The sequence below is a fragment of the Molossus molossus genome, unplaced genomic scaffold (assembly GCF_014108415.1).
Source record: "Molossus molossus isolate mMolMol1 unplaced genomic scaffold, mMolMol1.p scaffold_m16_p_3, whole genome shotgun sequence".
NCBI classification, from domain to species: Eukaryota; Metazoa; Chordata; class Mammalia; order Chiroptera; family Molossidae; genus Molossus; species Molossus molossus.
Window position 1 is genome coordinate 118,403,393 of NW_023425366.1, and position 23,341 is coordinate 118,426,733.

A 23,341-nucleotide genomic window follows, 5' to 3' on the forward strand; every position below is an offset into this window, starting at 1 on the left:
ATACATACATACATACATACATAAATAAATAAAGTGTCCTGGACTCCAGGCTCTTTCCACTGCCCTCAAAATGTGCCTTTCCTATACTCTGTTCCTTCATGGCCTGCCTTTGCCATACAATAATGTTGGCAACAGGGTTCTCGTCAAGATAAACGTGTCCATATGAATGTGGTAGTTACTCCCAGCCAGCCCTCCTGGACAGCAAAATAATTTACCCAGGTTTGTAAGATGGCTATCATAAGCTTTATACTAAAAGCTGTCAGGGACCGTGTAAGAAAGGGAGACTGTAGACCAATTTCACCATGAATACAGATTCCAAATGACTATTCTTGGGTTAAACAGAAATATTCCTAAGGGAGAAGGGCAATTCAAAAAGTGAGAGCAACTTGGTCCAACTTCCTTTGCTCTGAATTCCATATTTATTGAGTCATGTTGGGATTTGAAATACTCCTTCCTAAGTGGTCTTAAACACTGGGATGAAAGGTACTTGTAAGAGAGCTGGTTAGGTTATGAGTCATACATATTTCACAGAATAATCGATAAACTGCAATTCCTCTTTATAAAACAGTCTCCAATAAGCTGGTTAGGATGATTCAATTAACCAGCGCTTGAAAATCTTTAAGTGAATTGATCAAGTATTTTTTTCTTTTTTATCATCCTCACCCAAGGACATTTTTCCATTTTTTTTTTTTTTTGTTCCAGTAGACTGGGAGGGAGAGAGAGGAACAGAGAGAGAGAGAAACATCGATGTGAAAGGGACACATCGAGTGGTCACCACCTGCACAACCAACCAGGGCCGGGGACAAACTGCAACCGAGGTACATGCCCTTAGCGGGAACTGAACCCGGGTCTCTCCGGACCGCAGGCCGATGCTCTAACCGCTGAGCCAAACCGGCCAGGGCGATCAAGTATTTTTTTAAATTTAAGAGCAGTTATAAAATTTATGGAACTCAGTGCAAAATAAAAAGCACCTAAGCCCTGGCTGGTTTGGCTCAGTGGTTAGAGAGTTGGCCTGCGGTCCTGAGAGACCCGGGTTCGGTTCCCGCTAAGGGCATGTACCTCGGTTGCAGTTCATCCCCGGCCCTGGTTGGTTGTGCTGGTGGCAGCCACTCGATGTGTCCCTTTCACAACGATGTTTCTCTCTCTCTGTTCCTCTCTCTCTCTCCCACTCTACCTGAATAAAAAAATGGAAAAAATGTCCTTGAGTGAGGATAAAAAAAAGAAAAAGCACTTAAGTCTAGCCAGTATGGCTCAGTGGTTGAGCATCGTCCCATGCACTAAGAGGTCGCCAGTTCGATTCCTGGTGAGGACATATGCCCAGGTTGTGGGCCCAATCCCCAGTGGGGGCCGTGCAGGAGGTGGCCAATAGATGTCCTCTCTCATTGATGTTTCTATCTCTCTTTCACTTCCTCTCTCTCCAAAATCAATAAAAAAGGGGGGAAAATTTTTTTTTAAAAAAGGCATTTAACAATTATTTTGGATTTCATCCTGGCCGGTGTGGCTCAGTGGTTAAAGTGTCAGCCCAAGAACTGAAGGGTCACAGGTTCAATTCCCAGACAAGGGTACATACCTGGGTTGCAAGTTTGACCCCCAGCTCCAATGGGGCTTGTGCAGGAGGCAACCAATCAATGTGTCTCTCACATCAATCTTTCCCTCTTTCTCCCTTCCACTCTGTCTTTTTTTTGTTTTTTTTTATCCTCACCCGAGGACATTTTTCCATTTTTTGTTCATATAGAGCGAGGGGGAGAGAGAGAGGAACAGAGAGAGAGAGAGAGAGAGAGAGAGAAACATCGATGTGAAAGGAACACATCGAGTGGCTGCCACCCACACGACCGACCAGGGCCGGGGACAAACTGCAACCGAGGTACGTGCCCTTAGTGGGAACCGAACCCGGGTCTCTCAGGACCGCAGGCTGACGCTCTAACCGCTGAGCCAAACCGGCCAGGGCCCTTCCACTCTGTCTTAAAAAAAAAAAATCAATAGAAAAAAATATCCTCAGGTGAGAATTAACAACAAAAAAAGCAGAACAGCAAAGCAAGCACAGGCTCTTGTCTTGCGTAACTACATAGGTCACATGTTAACCTTGTCTGTATTCCTAATTTTCTAATATCAAAGATTAGTTTGATAAACTAATATTAAACATTCACTGCTATTTTTTTCACAAGGGTATTTACAAAGTGACTTGTCAACAAGTACAAAGTGACACATCAGAAAGAAGAGTCTGTGTAGAACAGGATAAGCACTGACCTCAAACCTCTCTTGCTCCATCCTATGATGATCCTCGAGTTGTTGTTCCAGATAAGCCAGATTTCGAAATTTCTCCAGATAAATGTCATACTGCTTTTGCAATTCTTCCTCAATCTTCTCATATTCGTCCATAAATGCCGGCCTAGAATGATCAAATAAAATAAAAAGTGAAATAGAAATCAATACATAATAGTTTGAAATTGGTATTCAGTTTCATATTCTGTCATGGTTTTTTTTGAAAAGCCTTGAATTAATTGGAGAAAATGCTTTAAAGCTCTCTAACTGCTTGAGGCTAACTTTCCCTTTTCTCTTCCCTCCCCCAAAATGAACATACTTTTTAAAATAAAAAAGATGTAATTTTTGTAAAAACTTGAAATAATGCTGAAACTAGAATAAAGTAAAAATTAATCATAATCCCATCACCAGGTATAAGCACTTAATATTTGACGTACATCCTTCCAGACTTTTCTATACACAGATACATATAGGAATGCATTTTTAAACAAACATAACTACATTACCTTAAAATCAGTGGTTTTCAACCAGTGTGCTGACAAGAATTTTTCTTTTAATTTTTTTAGTTGATTTTAGAGAGAGAGGAAGGGAGAGGGAGAGAGAGAGAGAAACATCAATGAGAGAGAACATCAACTGACCATCTCCTGCACGCCCCCCACTGGGGATCAGGCCCATAACCCGGGCATGTGCCCTGACCAGGAATCGAACCGGCAACCTCTTAGTACATGGGTTGATGCTCAACCACTGAGCCACACCAGCCACGCTGCCACAAGGATTTTTAAAACATGCAATACCTGCCTATTAAGTCAGGGGCACTGACCTCTTTTCCCTTAGACTGTCAAATACAAAATGATAGCCAACACAATAATAGCCATCTGGTGTGAATGAATAAAAATTATACCCTTTTTTGTCAGACTGGCAAAAATACACTACTTTTTGGTGTGCCACAAAATTTTAGTAATTAGTTTGTGCCATGAGATTTAAAAAGTTGAAAATCAGCCCGGCCATTGTGGCTCAGTGGTTGCGCATCAACCCATGCAATAAGAGCACTGGTTTGATTCCCAGTCAGGGCATATGCCCAGATTTTGGGCTTAATCCCCAGTTGGTGATGTGCAGGAGGCAGTCGATCAATGTTTTTCTCTCATTGATGTTTCTGTCTCTCTCTTCCTCTCCATTTCTCTCTAAAAATCAATAAAAACATATTTTTTAAAAAGTTGAAAATCACTGTCTAAATGAAGCTCTGCAGTCTTTTTTCTCACTCAATTCGCCACAGATTTCAATAGTTTAAAAATCAGCATATACCATACACATCTCTTAAAATCAATAAATAAAATATATGCATTATCTTAGCTGGGCATAATACCCTGCAGTCTGAATGTTCCAAAATTTAACCAGTTACCTAAAAAGGGAAATTTAGGTTGTCAGAAATTAAAGCTAAGTTTATAAACAATATAAAACTGCAAACCAAAACCATAACATAAAAAGCTATTTCAACTGGTTTGCTGAATTACTTTGTCCTTATTAAAAGGAAACTGTTCTTTTTTTAAAAAAAAAAAAAAAAAAACCTAAAAAAACAATTTTTTAACCTTTTTTACTAAAGCAAAACAGAAACTTTTCTATTAAAAGGATATGAGGTTTAACAAAAACAAATTTATACTTGAAAGGCAGAACTTTTGTTGAAAGTATTACAGATGTGCCTTGGCTAGTTTGGCTCAGCAGTTAGAACATCAGCCTGTAGACCAGAGTCTGGGTTTTGTTCCCACTAAAGGTATGTACCTCAACTGCAGTTTGTCCCTGGCCCCAGTTGGGGTCTTGTCAGTGGCAACCACTCCATGTGTCTCTCTCACATCGATGTTTCTCTCTCTTTCTCCCTCTCTCCCTCCTGCTCTGTCTGAAGATAAATGCAAAAATGTCCTCGGGTGAGGATAAAAAAAATGAAAGTATTACAGATGTTCCCCCTTTTTTCCCCATTAACCCTCTCCTCCCCTCTCCTACCCCCCTCCTGCCTTCCCCACACTGTGTCCATTGGTTATGCATATATGCATATTAAGTTCTTTGGTTTATCTCTTCACACTGCACCTCCCCCCTTCCCTTTGAAATTCATCAGTCTAACAACCAATTTGCACTTCTTAATCCCATCACCTTTTTCACACATTCCCCCAACCCCTCTCCCATCTGGTAACCAACAAAAAGTTCTCTGCATCTATGAGTCTGTTTCTGTTCTGCTTGTTCATTTTGTTTGTAGATTCAATTGTTTATATATGTGCATTTTATTGCCATTTTACTATTCATATTTTTTATCTTCTTCAGGAAGACCCTTCAACATTTTATATAATATTGGTTTGGTGGTGATAAATTCCGTTAGCTTTTTCTTGTCTGGGAAACTATATGTCTACTGATTCTAAATGACAGCTTTGTAGGAGAGAGTAATCGTGGTTGTAGGTTCTTGCTTTTCATTACCTTGAATATTTCTTGCCACTTCCTTCTGGACTGCAGTTTCTTTTGAGAAATCAGCCGACAGTCTTACCAGAGCTCCTTTGTATGTAACTAACTGCTTTTCTCTTGCTGCTTTTAAGATTCGCTCTTTGTCTTTAACCACTCACATTTTGATGATGTGTCTTGGTGTAGGCCTCTTGGGGTTCATCTTGTTTCGAACTCTCTGTGCTTCCTGGACTTGTATGTCTGTTTCCTTCACCAAGTTAGGGAAGTTTTCTGTCATTATTTTTTCAAATAGGTTTTCAATTTCTTGCTCTGTCTCTTCTTCTGGCACCCCCATATGCAAATATTGGCATGCTTGAAGTTGTCCCAGAGACTCCTTACACTATTCTCATTTTTTTTTTTGGATTCTTTTTCCTTTTGGTGTTTTGATTGGGTGGGGTTGTTTTGCTTCCTTATATCCCAAATTGATGGTTTGCCTCTCAGTTTCACCTACTATTGAATCCCTGTAAATTACTTTTTTCAATTAGTGCATCCTTTATTTCTGACAGGTCCTTTTTTATGCTCTTGAGGTCCTAAGTTTCTTGAGCATCCTTATAACCATTGTTTTGAAGTCAGCATCTGTTAGATTGCTTATTGCCATTTAGTTCTTTTCCTGGAGTTTTGCTATGTACTTTATTTTGGGCCAAGTTTCTTTGTCTCCTTTTGGCTGCCTCCCTGTGCTTTTTCTACATATTAGGTAGAGTTGCTATGTCTCCTAAACGTCATAGGGTGGCCTATTATAGTAGGTGTCCTGTAGGGTCCAGTGGTACAGCCTCCCTGATCACCTCAGCTGGGCCCTTGAGGTACATCCCTCATGTGGACTGTATACCCTTCTGTTGTAATTGAGGCTTTACTGCTTCTGGCACATCAATGGGAGGGATTTACTCAGGCTGACCAGCTACACAGACTGGCTGTGCCCACTGACCACTGACCTCTGACTACCTTGGGGGATCAGCTGTGCAGGGGCCCACCACACAGAGCAAGACTTATTTCACTCAGGGTACCCAGTGAGTCCACTCCTTGAGTGTATCAATTGAGGTGGTTAGGTAGTGGTGCTTTGATGTCGTCTGAAGCTGTCCACGGGGCATGCTGGCTCTGAGGCAGTCAGTCACTACCTGTGTTCTACCTGGGGTCACCAGGTATACGTTATAAAGCTATCTGCTGATGGCTGCTTCTTGTGCTGGGCTTGGTGGTGCCCAGGCAAAGCCAAACTGAACCAAGGCTGGCTGCCTCTAGTGCCTGACCTGGGGCTACTTAGCAAGAGGTATGGGGATAACTGAGGCCAGATGCTGCTTCTTTGAAAGAATTTAGGAAAATCTAATGCAGCAAGACAGACCAATCCTATGGTAAAGTCACTGGAAACAGCCTGGGTCAGCCTGAAAATTAGGTGGGGCAGGGTCTCAAGGAATCACCAGGGTGGGGCAAACAGTGTGAGCCAGGTTGCTGGAGTTTCGGATATGGTGCCTGTCTGCTGGCCCCATGGGGAAAAACAACCTATACCAGCACATCTGCCCCTCCAGTTCTCGCTCCAATGTCAAACAGCTCAGTGTATCTCTGGTGCCTTTCAGGTGGCTTCCCCTACACTGAAGCATGGAGGAAGCAAGTATGAGTAAGTCCATTCATGGGCCTTTTAAGAGGAACTGCCTGGGACTCTAGAAGCCTCAGTCTCAATTCCTGCTGGTTATTTATTTATTTTTATTAATTAATTTTTGTTACAAATGTTTCTTTTTCCATTGACCCCCTCCTCCCAATCCTGCCCCTGCACTGGTCCCCAGCATCATTGTCTATGTCCATGGTTATGCATACATGCATATAAATTCTGTGGTTTATCTCTTCCCTCCCCTCCCCACCCCAATCTCCTTTCTGAGGTTTGTCAGTCTGTACCCTACTACTATGTCTCTGAGTTTGTTTTGTTTACCAGTTTGTTTTGTTCATTATATACCACAAATAAGTGAGATCATGTGATATTTGTCTTTCTCTGACTGGCTTGTTTTGCTTAGGATAATACTCTCCAGGTCCCTCCATGTTGTCTCAAAGGATAAGAGATCATTCTTTCTTACAGCTGCATAGTATCCCATTGGGTATACGTACCGCAGCTATTTTATCCACTCATCTATTGATGGATACTTGGGCTGCTTTCAGATCTTAGCAATTGTATACAATGCTGCTATGAACATAGGGGTACGTATATTCTTTCTGATTGGTGTTTCAGGCTTCTTAGGATATATTCTTAGAAGTAGGATCACTGGGTCAAATGACAATTCAATTTTTAACTTTTTGAGGCAACAACATATTGTCTTCCATAGTGGCTGCACCAGTCTGCCTTCCTACCAGCAATGTACTAGAGTCCCCTTTCTCCACACCCTCGCCAGCACTTGTTTGATGATTTCTTGATGGCAGCCATTCTGACAGGTATGAGGCGATACCTCATTGTTTTAATTTGCATCTCTCTGATGATTAGTGACATTGAGCATTTTTTCATATTTCTCTTGGCCATTTGTATGTTATTTTTGGAGAGATGTCTATTTAGGTCCTTTGCCCATTTTTTAATCGGGTTCTTTGTCTTCCTTTTGTTGAGTTGTATAAGTACTTTATATATTTTGGAAAATAATCCCTTATCTGATGTATCATTGGTAATTATGCTCTCCCATATAGTGGGTTCCCTTTCCATTTTGATGGTTGTTTCTTTTGCTGTGCAGAAGCTTTTTAGTTTGATGTAGTTCTATGTGTTCATTTTTTCCTTTGTTTCTCTTGCCTTAGGCATTATATCAGTGAAAATTCTGCTGCGTATGAAGTCTACATTTTCTTCTAGGATTTTTATGGATTCTCCTGCTGGTTTTTACGCCCAGATTATTTGGGGACTTTTCTTCCTGGCACTGGAACCCTGAGCTGGGGAGCCTGGTATGGGACAGGGACCCCTCACTTCTCAGGGAGTACCTTCACAGCCGAGGTATCCCTCCTGATTTTTTATTCGCCACATGTGGATGTAGGATGAGCCCTTCTGGCACCTCCACCCCTCCTACTAGTCTCGATGTGGCTTCTTCTTTAATTTTGTAATTGTAAGACTTCCATTCAGCTCGATCTCAGGTGGTTCTGAATGATGGTTGTTCTGTAGTTTAGTTGTAATTTTGATATGGTTGTGGGACAAGGCAAGTACCATGTTTATCTATGCCACCATCTTGACTGGTGGTCACAGTGAAAGGCAGGACTTTTAATGAGACAAATTGATCTATTGGCCCTAATTCTAGAGGCAGAATGGGTGTGGTCCCTTGGCTAGGAGGAAGCCTTTGATGCTCCCTGAGTAACTGGCTGCTGTCCCCAGGTGCTGCCTCCCCACAGATCTCAGGATAGAAGACAGACTGTGGGCCAGTCTCTAATATTCAAAGCAGATACTGCTGGACAGGGGAAGGAGTAAAAAGAGAAAACTAAAAGAAGATTAAAAAGGGAGAAAGAGTAGTGAGTGACATGGGAGAAAGAACAACAATAAAAAAAGCAATGAAGGAGGATACAAGACAAGAGGAAAGAGGAAAGGAGATGAGATATGAGAGACAGAGAGGGCGTGATAAAAAAAATGAGGAACATGTTTGAAAGGCCCCAGTGACCTGGAAGGTGTTATGTACCACTATTATCTATCCACGTTCCCTGGAAAACATACTTTCAGTGAGAGAAAGTCAGAAGAAAGATGAATTACTGGTGAGGAAAGAAAAGTCTAAGATCTATTTAAACCAAGAAATGGAAGTATGTTTCTATTTTCACCTAACCAAGTCTTGTATAACTTTTATCATCTGGATTTGCTTATTTTGCCTTGACTTCCAAGAAGCTATAAAACCTGAATGGAGCCCTGGCCGGTTTGGCTCAGCGGTTAGAGCGTCCGCCTGCGGTCTGGAGAGATCCGGGTTCGGTTCCCGCTAAGGGCAGATACCTCGGTTGCAGTTTGTCCCCGGCCCTGGTTGGTCGTGCGGGTGGCAGCCACTCGATGTGTCCCTTCCACATCGATGTTTCCCTCTCTCTCTCTTCCTCTCTCTCCCTCCCACTCTATCTGTACAAAAAAATGGAAAAATGTCCTCGGGTGAGGATAAAAAAAAAAAACAACAAAAAAAAAACCTGAATGGATGTTCAAGAATTAAGCAGTTTTCCAGACATATTGAAAGCAGTAAAGAGAATGAGTTTAGCAGTATGCTTGTTTGAACAAGCAACACATACATTCTGAAGGAGAAATCGCCTTATTCAAGGCATCTTCCACTGCTTGAAGGGTTAATATCACTGACAATACATTCTCTCAATGTGTTTGAACTTTCAAAGACAGCTTTCTACTCATTCTTTGGGTGTTCATATCTACCTGACACTCTGTAGAGTCTGGAGGCGCTTCCTGTTTCTTTCCAGTTCTAATTTCCTCTTTTCAATTTTGGCTTCTAAATTAACTTCGTCAGAGGCCACGTTATTGAGCAGGTCTTTAGTCTTCTGAACCTGCGCCTACATTAAATAGAAAATGAATGAAATAATGTCCCAATAAGTATCTCCAACCTGACTCTTGGAAGAGTGGAATTTCTCAATTCCTCAGGCACAGCAACATCATGAAAAAAAAAAAACAAACAAAAGTAAGCAAACAGAGCAAATCCTCCTTCAAGCCATCACTCATTTAACCAACTGTTCCCATGGGGAACATCACATGGGCCCAGATAAAATTATCATCCTTTTTTTCCCCATGAGAAGAGGGTGTTCCTGCCCAGGGAAACAAATAAAGAGAGAAAGAACAGTGTCCTAAGTGGAGTGGAGAGAGGTTTGATATCTGTCCTGCTTACTTGTTTAGACTGGTTACGTATCACTCTGAATTATTAGTCTGCCTTTATTTTCATCTTGCTCAGGCTACTCCTGTAGTTAAAAATATCCTGACTTCTAGAATATACAGAGGTAGGCAAACGTAGGTCTACTGTTGTTCATGTGGGGAAAAATATGCAGGTTATAATTACTATAATAGCTTTAATTTGAAAGAATGTCACAACGGCACAGTGCACTTAGGTACTATCTCATGAGTGCTCAAATTGTGGGCCTTCATTATTTACACATTCTTTTTTTTTTTTTTTTTTTTTTTTGGTACATGCCCCTAGCGGGAACCGAACCCAGACTCTCTGGTCCACAGGACGGCGCTCCAACCACTGAACCAAATCGGCCAGGGCTATTTACACATTCTTAAAGTCTACTTGCTATACTCAAGTACACTGGCACAGAGTTCTTCCTTATTTCTGCCTACCCCTGCAGGCACATATAAGTATGACTTTATATAGGAGAGAACAAAAAGAAACAGCTGGTCCCAGTCCTAACCCACTGCCTGCTGGGACTGAGAGAGAAGGTTCCCTTTCTCTCTCACTGGACACTGAACCTTGACTGTGGACTACAAGAAACAAAGAAGCCACTCTCTGAAGTCAGACAGAAAGTGGCTGCCTCATGCAGTATAAACCAGCCTCTGCGAGGGATCCTAGGCAATAGCAGGACAGAGACCCTGGGGCAAAGGAGGCTAAGAAAGTGAAGGGAATGACAGGTCACTGATGAAAACCACAGGCCTCCCTGTACTCTTGTAAGAGCAAGTTCATTTGAAGCAGTGGTAGTCCAAGTAAACACAGTGTGTCTTCACACTTGTGTTGCCTGGGAAGCTGGCCAGGTTTGGGCCTGTGTATTACAACAATCTGCTGTATCAGAAATAATGTCTGGAACACAACCAGCTGAGTGTGAAACTGCCTCCCCAAGTTCGGGCTCTTCCATTCTGCTTTATATTCCTGATGGCCAAGATGGGGTTCTCTCCTCCAATACTTTGCACATGTGTAGTATACCATAATGGTTTATTGGCTGTTTACCTGCAGGTCTCTGAAATGCTATGGGGTACACAAAGAAATCACCTAAGGGGCCCAGGCATTTTCCACGACTCTCAAAGACATTGTGTATTTGGAAGCAACTACTTTTATTGATAATAAATTTATGGTTAAATTATTTTTGTCTAAGACAACAAACCATTTCCAATATGCTTTCATGAAAATAATACCACTAATCATCCATTTGCTGCAAGTACTTCAAAAACACCAGCAGAGAGCTTCTGGTCAAGATGGCAGCATAAGTAAATATGGTACTCAAATCCTTCCACAACCACATCAAAATTACAACTAAACTATAGAACAACCATCATTCGGAAATGTCTGAAATCTAGCTCAACAAAACTCTGATAATTAAGAATATAAAGAAGCCACATTAAGACTAGGAGGGGGAACAGAGAGGTGGAATGGGCTGGTCCCACAATCACATGCTGCAGTTAAAAACTGGGAGGGGTATCTCGGTTGCCCAGGTACCTCTTGAAGAGTGAGGGGTCTCAGCCCAGGATTCCAGTGCCGGGAAGAGAAGTCCTCATAACTTCTGGCTGTAAAAACCAGCAGGGATTGAGGCTGAGGGAAACAGAGGGCAGCTGGAGTTGCAGGCATTTCTCTTAAAGGAACCGTGCACTGACTTACTTGGACTCACTCATTCTAAGCTCCAACACAGGGGCAGCAGCTCAAAAAAACACCAGGGACGCCGGGCCAGTTTGGCTCAGCGGTTAGAGCGTCGGCCTGCGGTCCAGGGAGACCCGGGTTCGGTTCCCACTAAGGGCATGTACCTCGGTTGCAGTCTGTCCCCAGCCCTGGTTGGTTGTGTGGGTGGCAACCACTCGATGTGTCCCTTTCACATCGATGTTTCTCTCTCTCTCCCCCTCCCATTCTATCTGAAGAAAAAAATGGAAAAATGGCCTCGGGTGAGGATTAAAAAAACAAACAAACAAACAAACAAACAAACAAACACCAGGGACATACAGAAAGGAATTGAATTGTCTGGCATCAGGGCCAGAGCCAGAGGGGTAGCTTTCTTCCAGAGGGAAGTGCTGGCAGAGGCCATGTTCCTTTGCTGAGCCCTCCCCGAACAAAGCTGGCAGGTGGGTACCATATCTGAGTCTCCATCAACCTGGCTACCCCTGCCCTGGTGATTCTGTGAGACCGCACCCAGTGTACCCAAACCATTTCCAGTAGCTTTTCCATACAAATGGCCTGTCTTGTCTTAAGCTGTAGACTTTCCTAAAATCTCTCCAACAAGCAGCATCAGGCCTCAGTGTGCCCCATACCTCTTGCTAAGTGGCCCGAGGTTTGTCACTAGTGGCAGCCAGCCTTGGTTCATAGCTCAGCCCCCTCCAAGGCACCTCCAAGGCCAGCACAACTATTAGCCATCTGGAGATCACTCTGTAGCTCATGCCAGGTGGCCCTAGGCAGCGCACAGGCATCAGGTGACCTTGGCCTGCACCTCTTGGGAGACCCCAGAGCTACCACACCTGGTGCCCATGCTGATGTACGACACAACCACCCACATGAGCAACACACTCATGGGGCAAGTTCAGCACGCACTAGTACCCAGCTGAAATGAGTCCTGCTCCGTAGGGTCAGCCCCCGCACAGCAGATCTTCCACAGTGGTTGCAGCCAGTACTAGCTGGACAGCCTGTAAATCCCTTACACTGACATGCCAACAGCAATCAAGGCTCAACTACAACAGGAGGATGGACACAGTCCACACTGGGGATGCACCCAAAGCACCCAACTTGGGTGACTGGGAAGGCTGTACCACTGGGCCCTACAGGACACCTACTATACAATCTCACTCTACCAAGACTGGGAGACACAGCAGCTCTACCAAATACATAAAAACAAACACTGAGAGGCAGTCAAAATGAGGAGACAAAGATATGTGTCCCAAATGAAAGAACAGTACAAAACTCCAGAAAGAGAACTAAACAAAATGGAGACAATCTACCAGATGCAGAGTTCCAAACACTGGTTATAAGAATACTCAATGAGCTTAGGGGAAGAGTAGATACACTTAGTGAGAACTTCAACAAAGAGACAAGAAACAGATAGAAGACATAAAAGATCCAGTCAGAAATAAACTGAAAAAATATATATTAGGAAATTGACAGTGGAGTAGATGAAGCAGAAGATCAAATCATCAATTTGTAAGGTAAGGAATCAGAAAATACCTAATCAAAAAAGCAAAAAGAATCCCCCCAAAATGAGGCTAGTATAAGGAGCCTCAGGGACAACTTCCTGTGTACCAACATTTGTATCATGGGAGTGCCAGAGGAAGAAACAGAGCAAGAAATTGAAAACCTATGTGAAAAAATAATAACAAAAAACTTCCCTAACCTGGTGAAGGAAACAGACATACAAGTACAGGAAGTGCAGAGTCCCAAACAAGATGAATACAAAGAAGTCAATACCAAGACACACAATAATTAAAATGTCAAAGGTTAAAGACAAAGAGAGATTCTTTTTTTTTTAATCCTCACCCAAGGACATTTTTCTATTTATCTTCAGATATAGTGGAAGGGAGGGGTAGAAAGGGAGAGAGAGAGAAACATCTATGTGAGAGGTACACATCGACTGGTTGCCTCCCACACAATCCTGACCAGGGCAGTGGACGAACTGAGGCACATGCCCCTGATCAAAATCGCTCTAACCACTGAGCCAAAAACGGCCAAGGCCAAAGAGAGATTGTTAAAAGCAGCATTAGAAAAGCAATTAGTTACTCACAAGGGAGTTCCCATAAGACTATCAGCTGATTTCTCAACAGAAACTTTGCAGGCGAGCCCAGCTGGTGTGGCTCAGTGAATTCAGCATCATCCTATGCACCAAGAGATAGCAGGTTCAATTCCCAGTCAGGACACCTGCCAGGTTGCAGGCTCAATCCCCATGGTCGGGGGGGACAGGAGGCAGCCAATCGATGTTTCTCTCTCTCCCTTCTTCTCTTTCTAAAATCAATAAAAACATATTTTGTAAAAAAGAAAGAAAAACTGTCCAGGTCAGAAAGGATTGGCAAGAAATAGTTAAAAGTGATGAAAAGCAAGGACCTACAACCAAGATTACTTTACCCAAAAAGTTGTCATTTAGAATAGAAAAATAAAGAGCTTCCAAGACAAGAAAAGCTGAAAGAGCCATGCCCAGGTGGCATAGCTGGTTGGAGTGTCATCCTGTACACCAGAATATTGCAAGTTTGATTCCCGATCAGGGCACAGATCGAGATTGTAGTTTTGATCCCTGGTCGAGAAATGTACAGGAAGCAACTGATAGATGTTTCTCTCTCACATCAATGTTTCTCTCTCTCTCTCTCTCCCTCCCTCTCTCTCTAAAAAAACATATCCTCACATGAGGATCAAAAATAAACAAACAACTAACTAAATAAATAAATAAATAAGTGAAGCTAAAGGAGTTCATCACCACCAAACCAGTATTATAAGAAATATTAGGAAGAAAAAAAAATGGCGGCAGAGTGAATGTAAGCTACACAGATCATCTCCCAAGACCAAACTGGAATTACAATGAAAATAAAGACAAATTGTCAGGAAGGGGCAACCAAAAGACAGCTTGGAGGACCACATAACAAGGGACACTCGACTCAATCCTGGTAGGCTTGTGAGGACATGAGAGGGGGCCGGGAGCCCACGGTCCGCAGCGGCCTGGGCTGGGACCTGCAGTGGCCTCGGCTGGGACCTGCGCCCTTGGCTGGGACCTGCGACCCCGGCCAGGACCTGCTGGGGCCTCGGCTGGGCCCTGCGGTGGCCTCGGCTGCGGCCTGCAGCCTTGGCTTGGTCCTATGACCACCGTTGGGTGCTACGCCAATGGGAGCTGCCACAGCCTTGGCCGCCCTTAGCGGGGAGCGGTGCCCTCAGGTTAAAGTCCCAGGCAGCTCCATAGTGCAGAGCCCGGACAGAGGCTAAATTGGCAGCAGCCACTCACCTTGGGCTTCAGCAGAGGGAGGGCAGACTGGACTGGAACTGTGTGGGACACTCAGGATTTGAAGGGTGCTCAGAGTTTTTGCTGAGTGCAGCCACACAGGACTGTGGTCACCTTCCTCCTTCGCAGGGCCCTGGGGAGAGGCGGAGGCCACTCCCTCGGAGAGTCAACACCACCAGGTGACCATTGAAATGCTAATTGAGGCCCATTATCTCGGGAAATCCTCTTACACAGAGCACCTGAGGGAGTTTTTCATTCAACTCAGAAACCAAGGTTCTTCAGGTGACCCCTACTAATAGCCTCCAGGCAAAAAAGCCAGAGGATAACTACCATTCCCTGGGCTAGCAACTCTAATCAGGAAAGTTAAGGCTTGACAGTGGTGTTTAAAGTGGGTCCTCCCTGCTCATCCAAACCCAGGAGAGGGAGCCACAAACAGCAAAACACCAACACCCACACGGAAAATTTGGCAGGCTCCAAAGCCAACAGTCATAGCCAAAATGATGAAAAACAGAAACAAAAGCCAAATGAAAGAACAAGAGACCTCTACCGAAATTGAGATAAATGAGGTACAGTTAAGCAAGTTAACAGAACTAGAATTCAGAGCCATGTTCTTGAGGAAGCTCAACAGCATGTGTAAGGACACGAGCACCATGAGTAAAGACATAGAAATGTTGCAAATAAACCAGCTGGAAATTAAAAATCACCAAGAAGAAATGAAGAATGACATATCAGAAATAAAAAACACATTGGAAAGTCTAAATAGCAGAGTAGAGGAAGCTGAGGACCAGATCAGTGAATTAGAAGATAGGGTATAAAAATCAACCAATCAGAAAACCAAAAGGAAAAAATAATTAAAAAACAAGAAAACAGCATAAGAGTACTGTGGGACAACTAAAAACGTAATAACATTCGCATCATAGGAGTCCCCGAAGAAGAAAATGAGCAAGGGATAGAGAATATATTTGAAGAAATAGTGACAGAAAACTTCCCTAATCTGGTGAAGGAAGAAGGCATTCAAGTTCAAAAAGCACAGAGAGCCCCAAGTAAGAAGAACCCAAACAGGCCCACACCAAGACACATAGTAATCAAAGTGCCAAAAATTCAAGACAAAGAGAGAGAATCCTAAAGCAGCAGGAGAGAAGCAACAGGTTACCTACAAAGGAAACCCCATAAGTCTCTCAGCTGACTTCCCAACAAAAACACTACAGGCCAGAAGGGAATGGCATGAAGTAATCAAGGTCAGGAAAAACAAGGATCTGAATCCAAGACTACTCTACCCAGCAAGGCTATCATTCGAAATAGAAGGTCAAATAAAGAGCTCAGAAAAAAAAAGGCTAAGGGAATACATTAGCACCAAACCAGCACTACGAGAAATGTTAAAAGGACTGCTGTAATGAGCAGGAGAAATAGAAAGAAAAATATAATCACACTAAACAAAAATGGCAATAAATAAGTACATATCAATAATCACCTTAAATGTAAATGGATTGAATGCTCCCACAGAAAGAGTAGCTGATTGGATAAGAAAGCATGACTCATCTATATGTTATTTATAAGAGACGCACCTCACAACAAAAGACTCACATAGGTTGAATGTGAAGGGATGGAAAAAAATCTTCCAAGCAAACGGAAAGAAAAAAAAGCTGGGGTAGCAATATTCATATCTGATAAATTAGATTTCAAAATGAAGGCCATAACTAGAGACAAAGAGGCCACTACATAATATTGAAAGAATCTATCCAACAGGAAGATATAACCTTGATAAACATATATGCATCCAATATAGGGCCACCAATATATATTAAAAATCTTTTGGAGGACTTTCAAGGAGAAATCGACAGCAATACAATCATAGCAGGGAACCTCAACACCCCGCTGACATCACTGGATAGATCCTCTAGATAAAAAATTAGCAAGGAAACAGAGACTCTAAATGAGGCACTAGACCAAATGGATTTAATAGATATCTACAGAGAATTACACCCCAAAACTACAGAATTCACATTCTTCTCAAGTGCACATGGGACATTCTCAAAGATAGACCACATATTAGGACACAAACTAAGTCTCTACAAGTTCAAGAAGACTGAAATCATATCAAGCAACTTCTCAGATCACAATGGCATAAAACTAGAAATCAACTGCAACAAGAACATGCAAAGACATTTGAACACATGGAAGCTAAACAGCATGTTATTAAACAATGAATGGGTTACCGAAGAGATCAAGGAAGAAATTAAAAACTTCCTGGAAACCAATGAAAATGAACATACAACACCACAAAATCTATGGGATGCAGTGAAAGCAGTTCTGAGAGGGAAGTTCATAGCACTACAGGCCTACCTCAAAAAAACAAGAAAAATCTCTAATAGACTCACAACTTAAAGAACTAGAGAGCAAACAAAAAGAAAACCCCAGTGCAAGTAGAAGGAAGGAAATAGTAAAGATCAGAGCAGAAATAAATGACATAGAATAAAAAAAAAAACAATTCAAAAAGCTGGTTTTTCGAAAAGATAAACAAGATTGATGGACCCTTAGCTAGACTTACCAAGAAACAAAGAGAGAGAACCCAAATACACAAAATCAAAAATGAAAGAGAAGAAGTAACAAGTGACACCACAGAAATACAAAAGATTGTTAACAACTACTATGAACAATTATACGGCAACAAATTCGACAATCTAAGTAAAATGGACAAATTTCTGGAAACACATGGTCTCCCAAAACTGGACCAGGAAGAGATAGAAAGCTTGAACAGACCAATAACAACAGAAGAAATTGAAGATGTAATCAAGACTCTCCCAGCAAACAAAAGCCCAGGCCAAGATGGCTTCACCGGGGAGTTTTACCGAACATTCAAAGAAGAACTAACACCCATTCTCATCAAACTATTTCAAAAAATTCAAGAAGAAGGAAGACTTCCAAACTCATTTTATGAAGCCAGCATAATTCTAATTCCAAAACCAGAAAAAGACACTACAAAGAAAGAAAACTACAGGCCAATACCCCTGATGAACATAGATGCCAAAATCCTGAACAAAATACTAGCAAATCAGATCCAGCAATACACCAAAAAAATTACCCATGACCAAGTGGGATTCATCCCAGGGATGCAAGCTGCTACAATTTTCGGAAATCAATAAATGTGATACACCACATAAATAAAATGAAGAATCAAAACCACATGATCATGTCAATAGATTCCGAAAAAGCCTTCGACAAAATCCAACATCCATTTCTGATAAAAACACTCAGCAATGTGGGAATACAGGGATCATATCTAGATATAATAAAGGCCATATATGAAAGACCTACAGCCAACATCATACTCAATGGGCAGAAACTATAAGAATTTCCCTTAAGAATAGGAACAAGGCAAAGATGCCCACTTTCACCACTCTTATTTAACATAGTACTGGAGGTCTTAGCCACAGCAATCATACATGAAGAAAAAATAAAAGGGATCCAAATTTGAAAGGAGGAAGTGAAACTTCATTATTTGCAGATGACATGATACTATACGTAGAAAACTCCAAAGACTCCATCAAAAATTTACTAGACTTAATAAATGATTTTGGAAAAGTAGCAGGATACAAAATTAACATCAAGAAATCGATGGCATTTTTTTTTTTATACCCCCCCCCATCGATGGCATTCTTATACACCAATGATGAACTCACAGAAAGAGAAACTAAGAAAACAATCCCATTTACCATCGCCGCAAAAAAATTAAGATACCTAGGAATAAACTTAACCAAAGAAATAAAGGACCTATTTGCAGATACCTACAGGTCATTGAAAAAGAAATAGAGGAAGATGTAAAAAAGTGGAAGCACATACCTTGTTCATGGATTGGGAGAATTAACATCATTAAAATGTCCATACTATCAAAGCAATCTATAGATTCAATGCAATCCCCATCAAAATACCAACGGCATACTTCACAGAATTAGAACAAGTACTTCAAAAGTTCATATGGAACCAAAAAAGACCTTGAATAGCCACAGCAATCTTGAAAACGAAGAACAACGTTGGAGGGATCACATTACCAGATTTCAGGTTATACTACAAAGCCACTATAATCAAAACAGCCTCGTACTGGCACAAGAACAGGCATATAGACGAGTGGAACAGAACAGAGAACCCAGAAATGGACCCAAGGCAATATGCTCAATTAATATTTGACAAAGGTGGCAAGAGCATACAGTGGAGTAAGGACAGCCTCTTTAATAAATGGTGTTGGAAAAATTGGACCGCTACATGCAGAAAAATGAAACTAGACCATCAACTTACACCCTACACAAGAATAAACTCAAAATGGATAAAAGACTTAAATGTGACTCATGAATCCATAAAAATCCTAGAAGAAACTATAGGCAACAAAATTTCAGACATCATACGCAGCAGAATTTTCACTGATACATCACCTAAGGCAATAGAAACAAAGGAGAAAATGAACACATGGTACTACATCAAAGTCAAAAGCTTCTGCACAGCAAAAGATACAATCATCAAAACGGAAAGGCTACCCACTGTATGGGGGAGCATAATTGCCAATGATATATCAGATAAGGGGTTAATTTCCAATATATATAGAGTGCTCATACAACTCCACAAAAGGAAGACAAAAAATCCAATTAAAAAATGGGCAGAGGAACTAAATAGACAGGACATACAAATGGTTAAGAGACATATGAAGAAATGCTCATCATCACTAATCATCAGAGAGATGCAAATTAAAACAACAATGAGGTATCACCTCACACCTGTCAGAATGGCCACCATCAACAAATCATCAAACAACAAGTGTTGGCGAGGGTGTGGAGAAAAGGGGACTCTAGTGCACTGCTGGTGGGAATGCAGACTGGTGCAGCCACTATGGAAAACAATATGGTGTTACCTCAAAAAATTAAAAATTGAACTTCCATTTGACCCAGTGCTCCCACTTCTAGGAATATACCCTAAGAAGCCTGAAACACCAATCAGAAAGAATATATGTTTGTAGCAGCACTATTTACAATAGCTAAGATCTGGAAACAGCCCAAGTGTCCATCAGTAGACGAATGGATAAAAAAGCAGTGGTACATATACACAATGGAGTACTAGGCAGCTGTAAGAAAGAAAGATCTCTTATCCTTTGAGACTACATGGAGGGACCTGGAAAGTATTATCCTAAGCGAAAGAAGCCAAGCAGGGAAAGACAAGTATCATGTGATCTCACTTATTTGTGGAATATAATGAACATAACAGTCTGAGGAATGGGGTAGTCCCAGAGACACGTAAGTGGGGTACAGACTGACAATCCCCAGAAGAGGGGGTGGTGGGGAGAGATAAACCATAGAACTTATATGCATGTATGCATGAACAATGGACATGGATAACAAAGCTGGGGACAGGGCAGGGAGGGAAGGGGGAGGGAGGAATCAGTGGGGGAAAAAGGAGAAATATCTGTAACAAAAATTAATTAATTAATTAATAAAAAAAAGAGGAAAGAAATATTAGCCGTGGCTGGTTTGGCGCAGCAGTTGGAGCATCGGCCCACGGACCAGAGAGTCCCGGGTTTGGTTCTTGCTAAGGGCACATACCTCCGTTGCAGTTTGTCCCCAGCACGGTTGGGGTCGTGTGGGTGGCAACCAGTTGATGTGTCTCTCTCACATCGATGTTTCTCTCTTTCTTACTCCTTCATTCCCTCCCCTCTATCTGAAGATAAATGCCAAAATGTCCTTAGGTGATGATTTAAAAAAAGAAATATTAAAGGGTCTTTTGTAAGATGAAAAAGAAAAAAGATCAGAAATATAAATAATAAAATGGCAATAAATACATATCATTAATTACTTTATTATTATTTTTTTAATCCTCACCTGAGGATATTTTGACATTTATCCTCAGACAGAGTGGGAGGGAGAGAAAGAGAGAGAGAAACATCGATGTGAGAGTGACATATCGACTGGCTTGCCACCTGCAAAACCCCAATGGGGCTGGGGATGAACAGCAACCGAGGTATGTGCCCGTGGCTGGAATTGAACCCGAGACTCTGGTCCGCAGGCTGATGCTCTAAACACTGAGCCAAACCGGCCAGATCCCAATAATTACTTTTAATGCAAATGGCTTAAATGCTCCAATCAAAAGATATATAGTGACTTCCGGTCAAGATGGTGGCGTAGGTAAACGTGGTATTGCGTCTTCCCACAACCACATCAAAGTTACAACTATACTATAGAACAACCATCATTCAAAACCGCCTGAAATCCAGCTGAATGGAAGTCCTACAACTACGGAATTAAAGAAGCTGCATCAAGACTGGTAGGAGGGGCGGAGACGGACGGGCTGGTCCCACACCCACATGTGGCGGATAAAAGTCAAGAGGATACCTCGGCTGGGAAGGTTCTCCCTGAGAACTGAGAGGTCCCCGTCCCACACCAGACGCCCGGCTCAGGGTTCCAGTGCCAGGAAGAGAAGTCCCCTTAACTTCTGGCTGGAAAAACCAGCAGGAACTGAGGCTCAGGGAAGCTGACGTGGCTGGAGCCCTAGGCAGCTCCTCTTAAAGGGCCCGCACATGGACTTATCAGACTCACTCCCTCTAAGCTCGGACGGGAGGCTGCTCGAGGGGTGCCAGAGACATACAGGGATGAGCTGTTTGGCATCGGAGCGAGGGCTGGAGAGGGGACTTTCTCCGAGACAAATGTGCGGTCAGAGGCCTTTGTTCCTTTGGTGAGCCCTTCCCTGGGACAGCAGACAGTTGCCATATCTGGGACTCCAGCAACCTTGCTCACACTGGTAGCCCCGCCCTGGTGATTCCCTGAGGACCCGCCCCACCCAACTTTCAGGCCCACCCAAGCTGTTGCCACTTGCTTAACCATAGGATTGGCCTGTCTTGGATCCTGCTTCAGGTTTTCCTAAATTCTTTCAAACAAGCAGCATCTGGTCTCAGATAGCCCCATACCTCTCATTAAGTAATACACAGAAACAAACACAGGGAGGCAGCCAAAATGAGACGAAGAAACAGGTCCCAAATGAAAGAACAGAACAAAACCCCAAGAAAAGAACTAAGTGAAATGGAGATAAGCAACCTAACAGATGCTGAGTTCAAAATATTGCTTATAAGGATGCTCAGTGGCCCTGGCCGGTTTGGTTCAGTGGTTAAAGCGTCGGCCTGCGGTCCTGAGATACCCGGGTTCGGTTCCCACTAAGGGCGCGTACCTCGGTTGCAGTTTGTCACCAGCCCTGGTCAGTTGTGTGGGTGGCAGCCACTCGATGTGTTCCTTTCACATTGATGTTCCTCTCTCTCCCTCCCACTCTACCTGAACAAAAAATGGAAAAGTGTCCTCTGGTGAGGATAAAAAAAAAAAAAAAAAAAAAAGGATGCTCAGTGAACTGAGTGAGAACCTCAATGAACTTAGTGAAGGCCTCAAGAGCATAGAAAAGGACCAGTCAGAAATGATGGATGCACAGTCAGAAATGAAAGAGGCATTAACTGAAATAAAGAATAATTTACACAGATTTAATAGTAGAGTACGTAAATCCAAGAAGCAAACCATTGATTTGGAATATAAGGAAGCAAAAAATGCCCAATCAGAACAGCAAAAACAAAAAAGTATCCAAAAAAAATGAGGATAGTGTAAGGAGCTTCTGGGACAACTTCAAGCGTGCCAACATTCGCATCTTGGGGGTGTGCCAGAAGGAGAAGAGCGAGAACAAGAAATCGAAAACCTGTTTGAAACAATAATATCAGAAAACTTTCCTAACTTGGTGAAGGAAACAGACATACAAGTCCAGGAAGCACAGAGAGTCCCAAACAAGATGAACCCCAAGAGGCCCACACCAAGACACATCATCATCAAAATGCAAAAGGTTCGAGACAAAGAGAGAATCTTAAAAGCAGCAAGAGAAAGGCAGCTAGTTACCTACAAGGGAGTTCCCATAAGACTGTCAGCTGATTTCTCAAAAGAAACTGTGCAGGCCAGAAGGGAATGGCAAGAAATATTCAGAGTGATGAAAAGCAAGAACCTACAACCAAGATTACTCTATCCTGCAAAGCTGTCATTTAGAATCGATGGCCATATAAAGAGTTTCCCAACAAGAAAAAGTTAAAGGAGTTCATCACCACCAAACCGTTATTGTATGAAATGTTGAAGGGTCTTTTTGAAGAAAAAGATAAAATATATGAACAAACAAACTGGCAATGAATACATATCTATCAACAGTGGAATCTACAGACAAAATGAACAGGCAGAACAGAAACATTCTCATAAATATAGAGAACATTTTGTTGGTTGCCAGATGGGAGGGGGGTTGGGGAAATGGGTGAAAAAGGTGAAGGGATTAAGAAGTACAAATTGGTGCCCTGGCCGGTTTGGCTCAGTGGTTGGATGGTCGGCCTGCGGTCCAGGGAGACCCGGGTTCGGTTCCCGCTAAGGGCACGTACCTCGGTTGCGGTTTGTCCCCGGCCCTGGCTGGTCGTGCCACTCGATGTGTCCCTTTCACATCGATGTTTCTCTCTCTCTCTCTCTGTCTCTCTCTCTCTCTCTTCCTCTTTCTCCCTCCCACTCTATCTTAATAAAAAAGTGGAAAAATGTCCTCGGGTAAGAATAAAAAAAAAGTACAAATTGGTTACTAGACTGACAAACCTCAAAGGGAAAGGGGTTGGGGGGTGGGAAGGAATAAACCAAAGAACTTATATGCATAACCAATGGACACAGACAATAGTATGGGTAAAGGTGGAAGGGGGTGGGAGTGGATAGGAGGGGGTCAATGGGGGAAAAATGAGGAACATCTGTAATACATACAACAATAAAGATTTTAAAAA

The 23,341-nt window shown here is 42.4% G+C and overlaps 1 protein-coding gene across 5 annotated transcripts in view; it reads right to left on the reverse strand.

The window, feature by feature from the left end:
* CLUAP1 (clusterin associated protein 1) overlaps positions 1–23,341 on the reverse strand; it is an 83,801-nt gene that overhangs the window by 21,352 nt on the left and 39,108 nt on the right. For all 5 annotated transcript variants that reach the window (XM_036278989.1, XM_036278987.1, XM_036278988.1 and 2 more), the window contains 2 exons: positions 9,080–9,213; positions 2,248–2,389 (listed from right to left, as the gene is read on the reverse strand). In XM_036278989.1, the coding sequence (XP_036134882.1) occupies positions 2,248–2,389; positions 9,080–9,213 (276 nt within the window). The remainder of the gene's footprint in view (positions 1–2,247; positions 2,390–9,079; positions 9,214–23,341) is intronic.